Source organism: Sciurus vulgaris (genome assembly GCF_902686455.1).
Source record: "Sciurus vulgaris genome assembly, chromosome: 19".
NCBI lineage: Eukaryota > Metazoa > Chordata > Mammalia > Rodentia > Sciuridae > Sciurus > Sciurus vulgaris.
In genome coordinates this window covers 22971937-22989718 of record NC_136480.1, presented here as the reverse complement: position 1 = coordinate 22989718, position 17782 = coordinate 22971937, and the positions used below count along the sequence as shown (strand labels likewise).

Sequence of the window (17782 nt, the reverse complement as noted above, 5' to 3'; positions counted from 1 at the left end):
ACTTCAACGAGAAACTGCTCCTCTCTACATAGTGAGTTAGCATAGAGGATATTGGCACATTGGACAAAATTTCAATGTCATTAGACAGCTTTGTGAAACCTGGGCATAGAAAGATTGGATTAATACAGCAGGAGTCAACAGCAGGCCCGCTGCTTGTCTGTGAAAATGAAGTTTTACGGGGAGTGGTCACACTTGTGTGTCTGTGTCACCTCCATCTGCTTCTGCGCTCGGAGGAGAGCCGGGTGACAGACTGAGAGCATGTGCTCGCAGGGTCGGCAGGTGGGGAGTGGCCACTGGCCCTTCCTAGAAAGAGCTTGCTGACGTCTGACGTGCAGCATCAGTGGAAACGGCTGCCGTGGCTGAGGTTAAAGGACCACCCTGGTGCGAGGAAAGCACGCCCCAGTGGTTTGTGCCTGTGTTCTGGTTGTCTTCACAGAGCGACCACCCGACTCTGGCAGATCACGAGAAGTTTAACAATTACTCTTTCGACGCAGAAGAATTCTTGCGTCTTGTCCTTCAGGCTGCAGACCACGTACTGCACCACCCCAAGTGGCCGTTTCAGAAGACTCACGATGAGCTGTGATTGTGGCGAGCCTGCCGGCGAGAAGAGGGACACACGGCCCTCCCCCGACGCGCCAGCTGGCAAAACAGCCAGTCTCTTCCCAGCGCCACGCGACCTCTTCCAGACCAAACGTACTTTCAGGACGTTGTGTTTTGTAGTCTTCGTTTCATGTGTTGGTTGTGTCATTGCTACAGTAGCAATACTTTTGCACTGAAAGATGAACTTCTTATGGTTTAAAACTGGGTAATTGAGCTTTCTTCTTAGGGATACCAAAGTTTTCAATTTTCTCAGCTTTACAGATTTATAAACGTTTTTGTAAAATGGCTTGTGATTGTAACTGCAGACTATTCCGACCTGTTGGTATTTGATTAAATTAAGAACGGCTCTTTTACTGGCCGTGATCTCTTAATAACGCTGTCAGGAAAGGACACACACACACACACACACACACACACACACACACACACACGTCGCGATTTCCAGTCCAGTCTACAGGACCGTCTTGCAGATGAGTGTCTAGCCTGCTGCAGGCTGTGGGCATCGAGAGCCCGAGTGTGCCTCTGTGTTAACACGGACTCAGACATTGCATATTCCGATCATGTTTTCCCCAAGTGTGACAACTCCATGTGACAAACCCAGTCAGTCCCTCGGGGCTGGTTTGCACTGACTCCTGTGGAGCCTCATGTTGAATTTGCAGGGCGTGGTCTCTGCCGTGCAGGTGTCTGTGGCTGCGTAAGTGTGCACATCTACCGGGATCAGCAGCAAGGGCTCCAGTCTTTGTACAAATCTCAGTGGCCAGAGAGAGATGTTCCCCTAACAAAGTAAGACAAGAAAAAGGTAAATGTGAATTTTCCAATCAAGTGAAATCCATAAAAAGTGCCATCAATTAAAAAGAATGCCAAAATGCATTTCTACCCCTTGAATTGACTAATGACTTCCTGTTCATGAACTATGCGTTTAGCTGTCGGAAGCCATGGATTTTTTTGTACCATAGAATGTGAGGTTCACATTTATTAACACTTGAGTCATCTAATTGGAGAATAGTTACTTCTCTCTCTCTTTTTTTTTTTTTTTTTTGTTGGTGCTGGGGATTGAACTCAGGGGCACTCAACCACTGAGCCACATCCCCAGCCCTATTTTGCATTTTTTATTTAGAGACAGAGTCTCACTGAGTTGCTTGCTCTTGCTGAGGCTGGCTTTCAACTGGTGATCCTCCTGCCTCAGCCTCCCAAGCTGCTGGGATTACAGGTGTACCCGGCTACTTTTGTTTTTTAAAGTGGGGGTTAGCAAATTGCAACAAAACTAAAGAAAAAAAATTGTTTTTTAATTTAGAGTTGTTAAAAAAAAAAAATGCAACACAAGAGTGATACCCAAAACAAAATATCTGTATCTGAACCTTCCCAGAAGTTGGCTGAAGCTTCCTTTAAAGGACTGTGACAGCCTTCTAGAGTAGTCATTGTTACTAAAATATCTGTGGAGAAAATTCTGACTCTCTGTGCAAAAGCTCCTGTTTGGTTCTGAAATTGTATAAAAGGAAGGAGAACATTGTGCCTTCTTAAGTGACAGGGATCGCCACTCTTCCTTGCAGAGGGCACCGAGTCCCCAGGCGAGGGATTGTCCAGGCCCTGCTGTGCCCGAGTCTGAACCCAAGCTTCAGCATTTATCTTGTTACCGCCTTTTAAGAACAGGTGGACACAGGACTCAGACTACCGAGCATTTCAGAAACCCCGCACAATTCCACAATAAAACTCTTTGGATATTTGGCATTTAGAATCCATTTTATATAAGCGAGAATGTACTTCTGACACTTTTATTATGAAATTAACTTCCACGAGACTTTTAGGTGGGACAAAAGCAGGTCTTCAATTTGTTGTAGTATTTAAAATGTCAAGCCTGACTTTTTTTCTTTGTTATGAATTTGAAGGGGGTGCATTTCATTGTACATTTGGGGTATGGCTTTGGAATAAATTTTCTTATATTTCAATTAAATAGCTGAACTGTTTTCATTTCCAGGGTTTTCCTGTGTCTGAATGTGATCTGCTTGCTTTCGTCCTCAACCTGGTAGTTTGTAGAGTATGAAAATTAAGGTGCTCACTGACAAAGAATTCAGTTTAATTGAAAATCATACTTCACGTTCATCGGTAGTTTTTTATCTGATGCTTTCAGTAAATACCGATTGAGCCACTGCTGTGTCCTAGCTCCTGTTGGAGGTTCTGGGACACAGCGATGAAAGGAATGGCCGAGCACCCTCACGGAGCTGACGTTCTGGGGGAGACACAGGCTTGAACAGCAGTAAGTAAAAGACACAGGCTGCCCGGCCCTGATACGGACTGTGGGGTCGGACTGTGGGGTTGGGTTGAGGTGTGGCCCTGTGCTCCACAGAACAGGGTCGGCAAGGTCCTGATGAAGACATGCCATGCGGCAGGGCTGGGAGGAAGCGCGGAAGGGAGCAGTGCAGAAACCAGGCAAGGCGTGTTCAGGAAGCGTGCAGGTGCCTTGGCCCTGGGCAGGGGCAGGCGCAGGCGCAGTGTGCTCCAGCAGCATCTGCCCAGCCAGCTGAGGCGGGAGGTCAAGCTCTGGATCGGGTGCAGAGGCCGAGGCTCCCTTCGGTCGGTTCTGATGGCCCCTTGGAGGGATCTGGACGAAGGGTGAAGACCCAGCTTACCTAGAAAAAAGACAACAGCTCCTGGTGGGATGGACATAGGGAGTGGTCGGATTTCTCGGGAACAGGAAGTGTTGCTGGTGGTGTGCTGGGAGGTGCTCATGATCAACACCTGTGGGCAGGTAAGAGGCTGGGCTTGGGCAGGGCAATGAATGAGCTGTGGAGCAGGCCCAGGTGAGCCCCTGCCGGGCATTCTGAGGCTCTGCATCTGTCCAAGGCCCCAAGAGGCCCACATCAAGAGGCCCCAGACCAGGCCCTCTCAGAGAGCCCCGGGACCTCAGGCAGGGCACCTCCCTTCATCTGAGCACGGAACTCCACTGGGTCCATTAGCGGGCAGCATTCACAGCCCCAGGGGCTTAGTGCCCTTCAAAGGAGGCCTCTGGCCAGCAGTGCGAGGGATTCAGTGTTTGCAGTGGGAGTGTGCTGGCCCTTCCTAGCCTCCTGCAGCCGGGAGCGCCTGGGTCTGCATGTTTTTTGGACTGGAATTGAACCCAGGGCACTTTACCACTGAGCTACACCCCAGCCCTTTTGAGGCAGGGTCTTGCTAAGTTACCTGGGCTGGCCTTGAACTTGAGATCTTCCTGACTCATCCCCTCCAGTAGCTGAGATTACAGGATCATACGCATCTGCTGCTGGTGTGGGGCAGGTCTCCGATCTGAGGAACGTGCTGCGGCTCTTAATGACAGGCCATGCCCTCAGCAGACCCCAGCAGCCCACCGCCGACTTCTTCCCTTCTTGTCTCATGAACGTGAAGAAGGAAATGCACAGAGGAACGTAATGAGTGAATGTATGAGTAGGATTTATTCCAGTGCAAACAGAAACAGAAACCCTGCGGAAGAGGGGACCCCACAAGAGTTACCACTTGTGTGTTTATGTAGCACTTGGATGAATGCTGTTGGTCCAAATTTATGCTAATCAGGATTTGGAAAAGTATTAAGCTGTTGGTTAAAATTCATGGTAATCAGCGTTTGGGAAAGTACTACACTATGGGATAAAATTGATGCTGACTAGGTTTTGGAAAAGGACTAACTTTAGTGGTTAACCCTTGAGTCTGACCTTCAGTTCTTCCATTTTCTCACTGCTTGCTAAAATCTGCTTCCCAGGAGGTTGAGGTTAGTGGGTGGTGGATGCTTGCAGGTGCTCTCGGTTGCAGTGCATCCTCACCTTGGGCTTGCCTGCTATGGGACAAGAGCCCCCTGCCTTGTGTGGGCGGACACAGAAGCCACCTGTCATGGGGGTCAGGGGACTCGGACAGGAAAGCATTTTCTTGCTGGCCCAAATGGCAGGTCAGGTTGGGTCCTCCTGGGATCAGAATTGCCAGCCTCCACCCTGAGCAGGTGGAATATGTCCCTGTCCTGCAGGTGCTGTGGAACCTGGGTCTGCTCAGGCTTGACCACCAGCTTCTCACAGTCCCGTGGTGGGACCTCTGTACTTGGGTGGCCCCAGGCAAGGCTCTCCATTCCAGCACCCCACCTCCAAAACTTTCCTCTTGGGCCAATGGGGTCGTGCCCCCGCTACAACCCACGCCTCCAGTATCAGGGCACTGAGGCACTGAGCTACATGGCGCCACAGGCCCTTCCCTAGTAGCACAGCAGGGTGCCCCAGCCTCTGCGGTCCAACCCCCTGCATCGCACCAGGTCCATTCTGCATGCAGAACTCCATGTGGAATAGGGAGCTGCTCTCCTCCACCTGAGGAATGCCGGCGGAAACTGCAGGATCCAGTTCGGAAACTTCACCCTGATGTCCTGGTCCCTACAGGGACCGCCGGAGGACCTGAGCCGTGTGCAGAGAGGCGGGCGCCCAGTCTCAGGTGCACCTGTGCCGGCGCCCTCGGGGCCCAGCACGTGAGAAACCCTGGCCCCGCCCCTCTCGCCGGCCCCGCCCCCGCCACGCAGCGGCTCCGGGTGTGGCAGAGGCCTGGACCGGCGTGGAAGTTGAGAAGGCCAGGATCTCGCGGCCCGGAGCCCTGGTCGGCCCCTGCCGCCTCTGTTCCTGACCTGCTGACCTCCCAGCCTGGGCTGCCGTGCCCGGGGGCACCCCTAGGAGCTGCCCGAGGAGGCCGTGGCCTCCTGCCTGCGCCCAGAGCTCTGGTGGATCAGCGAAGAGCAACACGTGGGTGAGGTTGCAGCGCCACCGGGCAGGAACTGCATGGGCACTGGGTGCGGAGGGACCTCGTGGCCAATGCAGGCTCTGCTGCCCTGGGGCCATCGCTGCTGGCACCCGCGAGGTGATGAAGGGTGCCTGGTGCTGCGTGACCCCCTCCCCACTGCGAGGCCGCCGGGGGCTGGGCAGGGCGGGCATCCGAGCTGCACCCCAGGTCCCCAGCCGAGGTGTCCTGCGGAGGGCGTGGTGGACTGAGTTCCCGCAGTTGCCTCCGTTGTTTCTCCAGGTCTGCACAGACGGGAGGCCCGCACAGAGGGAGGCCCTCTTTTGTGTCTCAGCTCTGGTTCGCGGTCAGCTTTGTCAGAGCAGGAGGCTGAGCTTGGGAAGGTGGCTAGGAGCATGTCAGTTGTGGTTAGCCCTGCCCCCAGTGGCTCTTTAGCCAAGTTGACACCCAAAGCCGCTGCTGCTCACACCCTGCTAGCCTGACTGGTGGGTTGAGGTGTTCACCCCCAGCTGTGTACACCCAAAGCCAAGCAGGATACTGGGAGGCGAGGGGATGGGTCAGGCCACTCCCACGGTGTGATCAAGGTCTTGGAGGGACATGGTGCATCTGGGGTAAACTCAGGGGAGGGTGCCCAGGCTCTCCCCTGCCAGCTGCCAGGCTTCCACAGGCTGGAGCGTGTGCAGCCATCTGCAGAAGATTGGAAAGGCTACTGTTGAGGGGGTTGGGGGGCAGGAGAGCAGCTGGGGCTGGGCCACAGAGAGGGGGTCGCCTGTTCAGCCTGGGAGCCATCCTGCAGCTCTGTGGGATCCCACATCCCAGGATTTCCAGGGCATGAGCTGTGTCTGAGCAAGCGTCCAGAGGCTGATTTCAGGCGCTTCCTAAGATCACTGTGTGGCTTGAGCGAAACCCTTGCCTTCTCTGGGCTTCTGCCTTCCCATCAGCTGGAGGAGCCTCTGGGGGCAGTGAGCTGGGAGCCTCTCGCTCTGACAGGCTGCCATTGCGCATTTCTCTTTAACTCGCAGCCCAGACTTCAGCACCACGGACAGCGAGCCCAGCACTCTCAGGGTACTGTAGACCTGGGCTGAGCTGAGCCCACAGTCCAACGTTGAGACTTGACCCTTCTCACTTTCTGGCTGCTGAGGACACCCAGGGCAGAGGTCCTGGGTATGCAGTGTCTGGTAGGTTCCCATGGGGCTGCCCAGTGCTGCTGCCACTGCCACCGAAAACCTGCACTGAGCTGCGTGTGGTCCCCCAGGTCTCCTGCCTGTGTCCATGAGGCCTGGCCTCCGAGACGGAAGTGTGGGAGGCCGTGAGGAGGAGGGGAGGATGGGCAGGCTCAACCTCTGCCCCAGAGGCTGTGGTCCATGGGTCCCAGGAAGAGCAAGCACCCTGGTGTCTTGAGGTAGAGCACGAGTTTATTTATTTGAGATCTAATTTTTTCATGTAAGCACTCAGTCCTATAAAATTTTCCTCTTAGAACTGCTTTCACACTGTTCCAGAGATTTTGATATGTTGTATTTCTGTTCTCACTTGTTTTTAAGAATTTCTTAATTTCTATATTCTTCATTGAGTATTGTTCAGTCTTCATGTGTTTATATGGTTTCTATTAATTTTTCATGTTGATTTCTAGTTGATTCAATTTTGATGTGATAGGATACATGGGATTATATTGATTTTTTTTTTAGATTTTCTAAGGTTTGCTTTGTGGCCTACAATATGCTCTGTTTTGGAAAAAGTTCCACATGCTGCCGAAAAGAAGGTAAATTCAGCTATTTGGGGGTGAAATATTCTATAGATGTCTGTTAATTCCATTTGTTTTATAGTGTTATTCAGGTTGGAAATATCTTTGTTGATTTTATGTTTTGATGACCTATTGCTGATAAGGGTGTGTTGAGATCACTCAGTATTATTGTGTTGTCTATCTGGGATTTAATATCATGGAGTATTTTTAAAATGTGATTAGGTGCAGTGGCATTTGAGACACATCTACTATTGTTATGTCTTCTTGTTGGCTTATTACCTTTACCAGGATGTAGTGACCTTCTTTGTGCCTTCTGATTAATTTTTGCTTGAAATCTACTTTGTCTGCTTTGTCAGATATAAGAATAGCTACTCCTGCTTATTTTCAGGGTCCTTATCTTTGGAACATTTTTTTCATCTTTTTCCCTTCAGTCTGTGGTATCTTTGCTGTAAGATGAGACTCTTGTAAGCAGCATATTGTTGGATCGTGTTATTTTGATCCATTCTGCTAATCTGTGTCTTAATTTGGAGTTGAGACTGTTGACATTCAGCATTAGTATGAACATGTATTTGTGGTTTCCTGCCATTTTTTTTTTTTTTGCTATATTTTATCTTGATTCTCATTTAATGGATTGTTCTTATATTTAACTTCCTCTGTGAGCTTTGTGAATTGTTTTTTAGTTCCTCTGTGTGCAGTTTAAATTTGAGTATTCTTTGTGGTGCTGGGTTGGTATTCATGAATTCTTTTAGTTTATTCTTGTTTAAAGTTTTTATTTCCCCCTTGAAACTGAATTTTGCTGGGTATAATAACCTTGGCTGGTGTTTGTTTTCCTTTAGCGCTTGAAATATCTCATTCTAGGCCCTCCTTGATTTTAGAGTCTGAATTGAGAAACCAGATGTGAGCCTTATTGGTTTGCCTCTAAATGTGACTTAATGTTTGTCTCTTGCAACTTTTAATGTTCTTTTCTTTATTTCTGTGTTAGGCATTTTGATTATAGTGTATGTTGGAGAGCTTTTCATTTGACTGTTCTGATCTGTGTCTGTTTGGGATCCAATAAGCCTCTTACATGTAGATGTCTGTCTCAGTTTTCTGTAACTGTCTCATTGAACATGTTCTTTATGCCTTTAGCTTGTACCTCCATGTTCTCTTCTATTCTCAGGTTTGCTATTTTAACTTTGTCTCAGAGTTCTTGTATTTTCTAGTCATGTTCTACTATTTTCCCCCTTTTTTTTGCATTTTGTGTACTCAAGTTCCTATACCCTATCTTCAGGGCCTGAAGTTGTTTCTTGAAAGGCTGAGGTTCTATTTTCTATACAATATAATCTGTTAGAGATGCTTTCAAGTCAATTTTAATTTGATTAATGCCTCTCATTTCTAGGAGTTCTGCTTGCTTTCTTTTCACTGTTACTATTTAAAATGATCTTTCATCTCCTATATTTACTGTCTTAATTCCTTCCTTAGATCTTCTTTTAGTTCATTGAATGTTTTAATAATCATTTTATTATTATCTTTTTCTGCGATTTTGCCACTTGAATGTCATGTGAAGCTTTGTTGGGGGATTGTGGATTTTGTGGGGAGATCTGTTTCCTCATGTGTTCAGAAGTCTTGGACTTGTGCATCAGTTGAGAGGGATTCCCCTTTCTCTTTTTTATGTGTGTCCTTTTGAGTGTGATTATCTCGTTTGTTCTGGGACTTCTTTCTGTGTTTGACATGTGAGTAGATATACCACTGAGTGGGGCCTGAGATCCCTTCCTGGTCCTGGTTGCCAGTTTGGGGCTTTTGTCTCCTCAGTTCTTTGAGTTGGAGTAGTATCAGGGCTCAGGTGGGGTGAGACTGTGTGTGGGGTGAGATGTGAGTGTTTTTCCACGGAGGGATCTCTGTAATCTTCAAGTGTTCCATCTCTTTACAGCCCCTCTGGGCTGGGGCGTCAGGAATGTCAGCAACAGATGCACAGCTTTGTGTTCAATGTCTGGTGTCTACTTTGACATCTGTAACACTACTTGCCACCTATTAGGAATGGTGGGGTCAGCATTGAGCAACAGTACCCAAAATTAAAAAAAAAAAAAAACATGAACTAGTTCAGGACTTCAACAGCAGGTGTCTACTATATTGTCTGGTATATGAATGCTCACCCCAACTTGAATGGGTGGGAATTGCATAGTCTACTCATTAGTTTGGTTTCTGTCTCTCCTGTTGTTTGCATTAAAGTTTAGGTGAAGACCGAGCATCGTTGATTTCTGTGTGGAGCAAGGTGCGCTTCTGAGCAGCAGAGTCTCTAACCTGTGAATTTTAGTGTCCCGGAAGGTTCCCAGCACCTCACAGAACAGGATGAAACAAACGATAATAACAATTGTTACAAGTAATACCCAGCCTTAAAGTAAATACCAGGTCCTACCATGACCTTCCAACATTAGTCACCACCAAAGAACAGGAATGGTCGATCTGGCTTTAAAGCATCCAGCAGGTGTCAACTATGTCATCCACAGCAGGAATGGCTACAGCAGCCTAAGGGTGGGCCAGGAGTTAGAAAAGCCAATTAGTTCTGAAAAATGGTAAAACATACAATTGATTAGGGGAAATAATGTGTTGGGAAGTTAGGAAAGAGTTCACCATTTCACAAAGTGAACAGAGCGGATGCAGAAGAGATGGAGTAGGCGATGTTTGTAAGGTAGGAGGGAAAACAGAAGAAGCCGAATATTGGGAGAGGGGGGAGAGAACAAGGAAATTCGGCTGGTAGCAGAAGAAGAGGAGAAAGACAAATAAACAAGTGAAAATACTATAGAACTAAACCAAAATATACAGACCCCAAACTCGAGCCCTCCAAAGACAAGGCAAGGAAAAACAGCTACGGTGAAAAATGCTAAAAGTGAGAGAAAAAGAGACAAATAAGTGCATGTATATATGTCCCTGAACCAGTCAGCACGGCAGGAATTCACAACACCCACATACACACACCCAGACAAATACACATAAGCACACACACATAAACACACAGGGACACACAGACACATACACACATACAGACACACACAAACACAAACACAGACATGTACACATAAACACACACATGCACACACAGACACACACAAACACACAGATACAGACAAGCACACATATACAAACAAACTCAGACACACATAAACACACACACACAAACACAAACACACAAACACAGCACACACACAAACACACAGATACACAGACACAAACACAGACACACACACACAAACACACACACACACACACACACACACACACACACACACACAAGGAAATATAAAAAGCCTCCTAATGAAGAATCGAGGTGCTGTCTCCACAGAGGTGGTCAGGATAGTCAGCCAATGGGGTGGTCGCCGACCAGGCCCGTCTTTCCCTCCGGAGCTTCCAGGTTGGGTCCTAGCCGAGCGAGGGGTGGGCTGGTGGCCCCTTGCGGCTCTCCTGCTGCTCTCTGAGCTGCGGGCCTGGCCCAGGATTGAAGCTTCCCCCTCTCCGCAGGCCGCGGTGGGTCGACGTGGTCTGGCATCTGTCCACACAGAGCGGCTGGGCACAGGCCTGGTGGAGCTGCTGCGTTGTGAGGGGAGCTCCAGCAGGTGGCGCTGCGGGGCTTCCGTGGGTGGTGTGGTGTCCTCTTTGGAGCCCTGGGGCTAAAGGCCTGGGGCTAGACAGTGGCCCATCTCTGGTCCTCAGGCTCTTCCACCTCAGGCTTATCTAGGGCTTTAGCAAGTTGTGCATCCCTGTGATCAGATGCTGGAGACGACCTGCTCAGAGGAGGAAAGGGTTGGACTGAGGATGTGTGGTGCTTGCCTACCGCCCCCAAGGCCCTGGGTTCGAATTTCAGCAGCAAAAAATAGAAAAAGGAGCAATTTGTTGGGGCTCACAGCGTCTGAGGCTCCAGCCCAGGACTTACTGGCCCTGTAGCTTTGGGCCTGGGGAAAGCAGCAGCTTCGGGCAGGAGCTTGTGTTGGAGCCAGGCTGCGCCCCTCACAGAGGCTGGGAAGTGAGATGGCAGGGGCAGACCGCAGGGGCTGGTGGGATCCAGCCCTGCAGTGTGCCTGGTGGCCTGAGGCCTCAGCAGGCCCTGCGTCTGAAAAGCTTCCCGCCACCCGCCAAGGACCAAGCTTTAACACAGGGCTTGGCGACCTTCAGACCCAAACTGCGGCATCTGTCTGGTGGATAAAGTGTGGATCTCACGTGTCCGTCCACTGGCTCATGCACACACTGACCATTGCCTGCAGTGGGCTGGGCTCCGTCCTCAGAGCCAGAGACCCCCTGGAAAAGGAGCGCGAGCTCGTCTCTCAGAAGATCACCCGCACGGGAAAGCCATCAGAAGGCCGCGTGTCGGGGCCGATTAGAATTCTCCTGATGATGGGGAGGTCAGTCATCTAGCTTCCAGCCCATTTGTATTTCCTTCTGGGTGAGGATATCCCATATCCCCTGTGCATTTTTGGGTCAGATTTTATTATTATTGATTTAGAAACTGGATCCCTTGACCGTGGGTGCTTGTCCTGAGCTCGAGCCACGAGTTAGAGAACTTCCTCCCGTCCACCCGTCTTTGGCTCTCGTGCTGCCCTTTGCCGTGTGGCGGTCACGCAGGAATCTGCTCTCTGCTTTCGTGATGGTTCTCAGTCCTGTCTTTCTGCTCAGTGGCGGGCCACACCAGAGCCTCCGGCTCGCTGGGCCTGCGCGTGGCCACCGAGCTGTGCCCTGTGCTCCACGTCACTTAGAGATGTGCCCTCGCTGGTCCAAAATCTTAGACACTTCGTCCTGTGTTTTCTTTTATTTCGTGCTTTGGATTTAAATGTGTCGGCGTGTGCGTTTCCCCCTGAACACAGACACCTGGTTCCCCTCACCCTGTCTTCCGTATTCACCGATCCTATTCTGCTTTGAAATGCTGCCTGCATTGTAGCGAGCGCTCGGATTTATAACGACATTTCCTCGTACTGAAGTTTGAAGCCTCGCGTGTGCCTGGTTCCGTCGCTGGGCTCGGGTCTGTGCGGTCACTGCTTGGCTGTCTCTGCCCCCACCACACCGCTGTCACTTCCAGAGCTTTAAAATACGTTTCGATGGGTCCGCCAGGACTGCGTCTTGGAGCTCTGTTGTCTGACTTGGCTCTTCTTGCACGTTTATTTATCTTTGTGACGTTTATAAAGTGCCTGAAAAGCCTCGTGACCTTGTGGGGACTTGGTTGGAATTACGTTTTGCACCCAGCTCTTCGTCCCTTCAACCTGTGCTGACACGAGACGTTTCCACTTGAGTGAGAGGCGCTGGTACTGGCATTCACATCTGGGCACCTGGTGGTCAAGGATCAAGGGGGGACAGCAGCCTGGGAGGGGAGCGTGAGCCGAACCTCAGGGGGCGGGGCAGGTGCACAGGAGGCAGGCGGGGGCAGAGGCCAGGGTGCATGGGGCCCGGGGAGGCTGCTGCTGTGGCCCCTGGGGTTCCCGACAGGGTGTGAGGGTGGCTCCCTGTGCTGCTCCTGAAGTTCCAGACCAGGGGAGCGGAGCTCGGAGCCACAGACCAGCTGCTCTTGGCCGAGGCCTGAGCAGCGGAAGCCTGGATCGGGCAGAGGCCCCACGGGGCGGGGCGGGGGTGGCCGTGAGGAACGGGGTGTGGGGCAGTGCTGGGGCTGGCCCTTCCTGGGTGGGAGGCATGGGCAGATTGGAAGGGGAAGGGCAGGAGGCAGGGGCAGGTGGCAGGCTCAAACTCGGTGGGCAGGGCTGCATCAGTGGGACCCTCCCTCAGGGCTCTGACTTCTGCCTGGCAGTTGCGAGCTGGTGCCGAGGGTCTTTGGCTGCAGCGGCTGCCCTGCTGCCATCTGGGCACCGTGAGACTTGCCAAGGTGGGGGTGCTGCGTGCCAGCACATCCCAGGTCCTGCCTCCTGGCCTTGGCCCCGTGCGCCCCACCCCGGCTCCCCCTCAGGGTCCCAGGCCCCAGGGCCCCGCTCTCAGCTCTTCCTGTGTGTTTGCCTCCCAGAGAGGCGGGCTGAGCGGCCATTGACGGGCCAGTGTGGGGCTTCAGGTGTCCGGCAGCGGGCGGGAGAGCCTGTTGGGGCCTCGAAGCCCACCCTGGCCCTCCTGTGGGCCCCAGGAATCAGCAGCCCCCACCTCTCTCCCAGCCCTGGCTCTTAGACCCTCCAAACTGCCCCCCTCTGCTGAGTCCGGCACCTTGACCGGGGCAGGCTTGCTCCTCCTTCGGGCAGTCTTTGGACTCTGATGAACAGATGCACAGATGACCTGCAGACCTGAGCCGGCTCTGGAGAGGGCACACGTACGGCGGAGCTGGACTCTGTGTGAGCAAACCATGACTTCAGCAAGTCCTCTACTGGCCTGTCTTGGACCAGCTGGGCTGCTGTGACCAAGTGCCACCCGAGGCTTCTCAGCAGCAGACCTGGGTCTGTCCTGCCTCTCAGGTGCAGGGCTGAGACCAGGGGTCAGGACCGCCAGGTTGTGGTTGCAGATGGCTTCCCTCTCTCTGCGTCCTCCCTTCCCTGAGTGAGAGAGAGGCTGGGGTCTGGGAGCTGCCTTACGGGGCACTGGCCCCTTCTGTGAGGCTCCACCCTCCTGACCCGTCGCACCATCACACAGGTGAGGTTAAGATCTCACCTGTGGACTCGGGCCACCGCCATCCAGTGACAGCCGTGCCCCTCACGGGCACTGTCTGGCTGTCCCTCCCCGTCCACGGCCATCACCCTGCCTGTGAATGGCAGGGTGCTGTGAGCACAGGAAGTCCTGCCTTTCTCTGCTCCTTTTGCCGTCTCACCTCCCCACGATGGTGCCGGCTCCTGGAGGCCAGCACCTGGCCCCTCCTGCGCTGCCCTGTGCAGCCTCCGCTTCTTTCTTCCTCCTTCCTCCTTCCGCCTCTTCCTCCTTCTGCTGGAAGAACGACGCTGTGCTTTGTATGCTGATTGGTGCTTAAAAGCTGGGGTCACCCAGCACCACAAAAAAAAAAAAAAAAAAAAAAAAAGCTGGGGTCACCCCGGGGGACGTTGCCATGCCCACCACAGCCAGCCTGGGAGACCCCACCACGCTGTCCTCTTTGGCTGTGGTCAGCAGCTTCTTGCACCAATACACAGATAGGAAGGACTCCAGGAAGCAGGCCCTGGGCTAGGGACTCCCGAGGCTGAGTGGGCGCTCGGGCACCGAGCTGTGGCATTCAGACCAGGCACTGGAAGGAAGCTAGGTGGACACAGTCCAGAGTTCCCTAGCAGCCCCTGCGAGATCTTATTTCTCTAAATTGAAAACTCTCTGTGATTTCTATGGTGTGATTCATCAATGCCATTTATAAAAGATTCAGAGAGCCCAGACTTGTGACGGTACCGATTTTGTGCCACTGATAACTGCTTCCAGAGAATCCAGCGGACTGAACAAGTTGGTATGTTTAGCTATGACCTGGTAATTCATCCCTGTTCTCCTGACACTTTCCCAACATTCGGACTCGAAGTCTTGTGTCCCGGGAATCCCTCAGGATGGGGCAAAACACAAAGGCGTTCACCCTACCCAGCAGCCACGCCACAGAAGGTCTCCGTGCGTGTGCAAAGTACTCTCATGACCGTCCGCACCCACGGGCCCCTGGCCTGTTTACTCAGGCCTGGGTACCACAGCCCCTTCTGTCTCCCAGGAGCACCGGGGCCTCCAGTGCCCACCCACCCTGGACGCTCTGTTGGAGGGAAGGGATGGGTTGTAAATGAAGTGGAGTAAAGGCTGAAGTCGAGGAAGATGCCGACAGCTTGTGGAGAAGAAAGGAAGAAAGGAGGGTGGAAAGGGCAGCGATGGCAATGGTCTCCAACTCGGAGACCAGAAAAGGTGCTCCAGGCAAATAATGAGAATAGCTTCATTTTCCGAGGAAGGAAAGTCTCAGTGGAGGAAGTCGGGAGGTCGGGTGCCATCGCCCGGGCACTGTGTGACCCTGGACGAGGCTCTGCATCTCGGTTTCCCTCTCTGTGAAATGGGAGCAGCGAGTCCTCGGTGGCCCACGCAGAGGATGCCGGGACCAGGCAGCAGGTAGAGAGCCCTCCACCTCCGCACCGTGTCAGGCACTGCCGTGGTCACAGGCCTGGTGAGGGAATACGCCACCTGCAGCCGAAGGGACTAGCGTGTCCCTCACCCTTGCCCAGGGAGACTGATAGCAGACATCCGGGGACCGCGCAGGCCCGGGCACTAGATTCTTGGAGAGTAGGACCCGTGCATGCCGTTGCCCTGAGTTCACCCTGGGAATTTGGGGGCGAACCATCCGGACTTGGGCACCAGGGCCAGGGTGCTGCTGGACAGCAGGGGGCGCCACTCACTCAGCAATGCAGACGGGGCCGCTGGGGGTCCAGCCTAGAAGGCGAATGGGGCCCATGGCAATCAGGCCCTTCTGGAAACCATCAGAAAGGGCCACGGGGAGCAAAAGGGCGCGCACTGTGCTGGGCATTGGAAGCTCCCCCGTGGTAATTTTGAAATGCACAGAAGACCGTTCTGAGGTCTGCGGCTCAGTGAGCACATCCGCAGTGCTGCCTCGCAGCCCCTCTGAGGCCCCAGCGGCTGCCTCTAGTTTAGCCTCTGGAGGGACTGAGGGACCTTCCAAGACATCACATACTTGTCATGCGCATTTCAAGCAGCAGAAGGGAGGCTCGGAGTGGCCGAGGCGGGATGTGAGTGGAGAAGCTGGGCTCACACCCCTGCCGGCCACCCAAGCTCTTCCTGCTAGGCAGAAGGGGCCCCAGAAATCCCTCTCTTCATGTGGAACATGGAGTCAGAGATTAGGACTTTGCACTTTGATTTCAAAATGTTTGAAATTAAAGAGGGGATTCCAGACCCCTCCCCACCACCTCGGGTCCCCTGCCGCCTGTCTCTTCGTGTCTGGTCTTGAGACTCATTCCTCCTGGAGGCCCCTCACAAGTTCACCCTCAGCAACAAGGCCAGCCGGCGACTTTACCCCGACCTGTAGACTCAGGAAAAGAAGTGAAGGCTTATGGGTAAGCCCAGGGAGCAGCGCGTGCCAGGGAGCGCCTTCTGTCGCCGCAGCCACGAGACGCCGGGTCCTCAGGCTGCTGACTCAAGTGCCGTGTCACATCACCCAGCTGGAGCATTTGCACCAGGAGCCTGGACTGGACACAGCTGCAGGCCAAACAAGCTGTTCCAGACCCACGAGGACACGGTCACGCCACTCACAGAGCCTCCTAGGAGGCTGGAAAGCCAGGTCCTCAGCAGTGTCCAGAAGCAGGAGAGGAGCTCAGAAAGCATGTGGGAAAACATCACTGGGACAGTGAACAAGGACAAAGCCAGCCAAGCGACACAGCCGTGGCGCAGTAAGGAAAGTCAAGGGCAAAACCTGGCAGAGCAGCGAGGAGTTCCAAGTAAGAAAGGAGGCTAGAAAAAGAGGCCTGGCCAGATCAAGTGAATCTCCAAAACCCAGCACTTCCAAACCAGCCAAAGCCTAACAGCCTGTACCAGGCCAACCAAACCCAACCCAAATGGCTGTAGAAGAAAATTCATCTTGAAGCAACCTCTCAGTGGAAATCAGATGACTTAGAAGAAGAGCCAGCAAATGACTCAGAAATGCCCCTTGAAAGAGAAAGTGAGCAGAAAAACAGAGAGGCATCCAAATAAAGCAGACCTCCTAGTTCAGGGTCTGGCCCAGCAGGTTTCTCAGATCTCTCAAGTCACATGCACGGGAGAACTGCAGATGCTGCTTCTGCTGGGATGGGAGGTGAGGCAGCCGGGTGTGTGTGTGTGTGTGTGTCTGTGTGTGTGTCTGTGTGTGCGCGTGCGCGCTCATGCACACGTGCGCAGAGCTGAGCGAGAGAAACATGCAGCTGCCGGAAGCTGAGCGAAGGACTTCTCTGACTCCCAGCCTCCCCAGTCCTCAGCCCTGCTGCCCGTGGGCCCTGGCTGGGCTCCTGCAGTGCAGAGAGCACGGGCCTGAGCGAGTCCAGAGTAAACACCAGGTGCTTCTCGCTGCAGGTGCTGCAGAGACGGAAGGAGACCCGGTCTGCTTGGAGCAGGAGGAGGGAGGGGTGCCCGGCACGGCTCTTGAGCCATCTTGCGGACTTGGGCTGTGTTCCCGAGTCCTGCAGGGAGCTTGCCCCTCACGCCTGGGCTGCGAGACCGCTTTTCCCTCTGTCTAGTGCGCAGGAGGAGCAGAGTCTCAGAACGCGAAAGGCCTGGACTCCAAGCTGAGTGTTTCCTGGCGGCCCAGTGACCCTGGGCACAGGACTTTTGGTCTTGGATTCCCTGCAGGTGGGGGAGGGGAAGATGCCTGTCTTGGTGTTCCTGAAGGCGGGCGTTCCCGGGGGACCGTCTGGCATCAGGGTCTGCACACAGTCCATGTAGCTCCCACGGTGGAGCAGAAAGGGTGCCCAGGGAAGACTCCACACCTGCCAAGTCCAGCAGCAGTGGGCAGGCAGTCTTTTGCCCCTGCCCTCGTGGGGACGCCCCTCGGCCTGCTCATCACCCGCACCCTCCCGTGTTCAGGGACAGCTGTGGTTGGAGTTTACCGCAGCCCGGGTTTGAGCTCCTGGATGACTCTGCTGTCTGCCTTGGGACTTTCTCCATCACGGTGGAAGTGGCCCCAGTTCAGCAGGAAAAACCTGGACAGGGTGGGAAGGGAGCCGAACACCCCAGAGTCATCCCCAACCGTGACTCCAGAGCGCGGCCCAGGCTCCTCATCCTGCTCCCCCGAGGTCCCCACTGCGGCAGACGTCCGAGCACGTGTTCTGTGCCCATTCC

General features: G+C 53.2%; 1 protein-coding gene across 4 annotated transcripts in view; it reads left to right on the top strand.

Annotated features, from left to right (window-relative positions):
• The window catches only part of EOGT (EGF domain specific O-linked N-acetylglucosamine transferase), a 28932-nt gene extending 26364 nt beyond the window's left edge, over window positions 1-2568 (top strand). For all 4 annotated transcript variants that reach the window (XM_079122514.1, XM_079122515.1, XM_079122516.1 and 1 more), the window contains one exon: window positions 437-2568. In XM_079122514.1, the coding sequence (XP_078978640.1) occupies window positions 437-583 (147 nt within the window). In that variant the 3' untranslated portion in view covers window positions 584-2568. The remainder of the gene's footprint in view (window positions 1-436) is intronic.
• Window positions 2569-17782: the final 15214 nt, after the last annotated feature.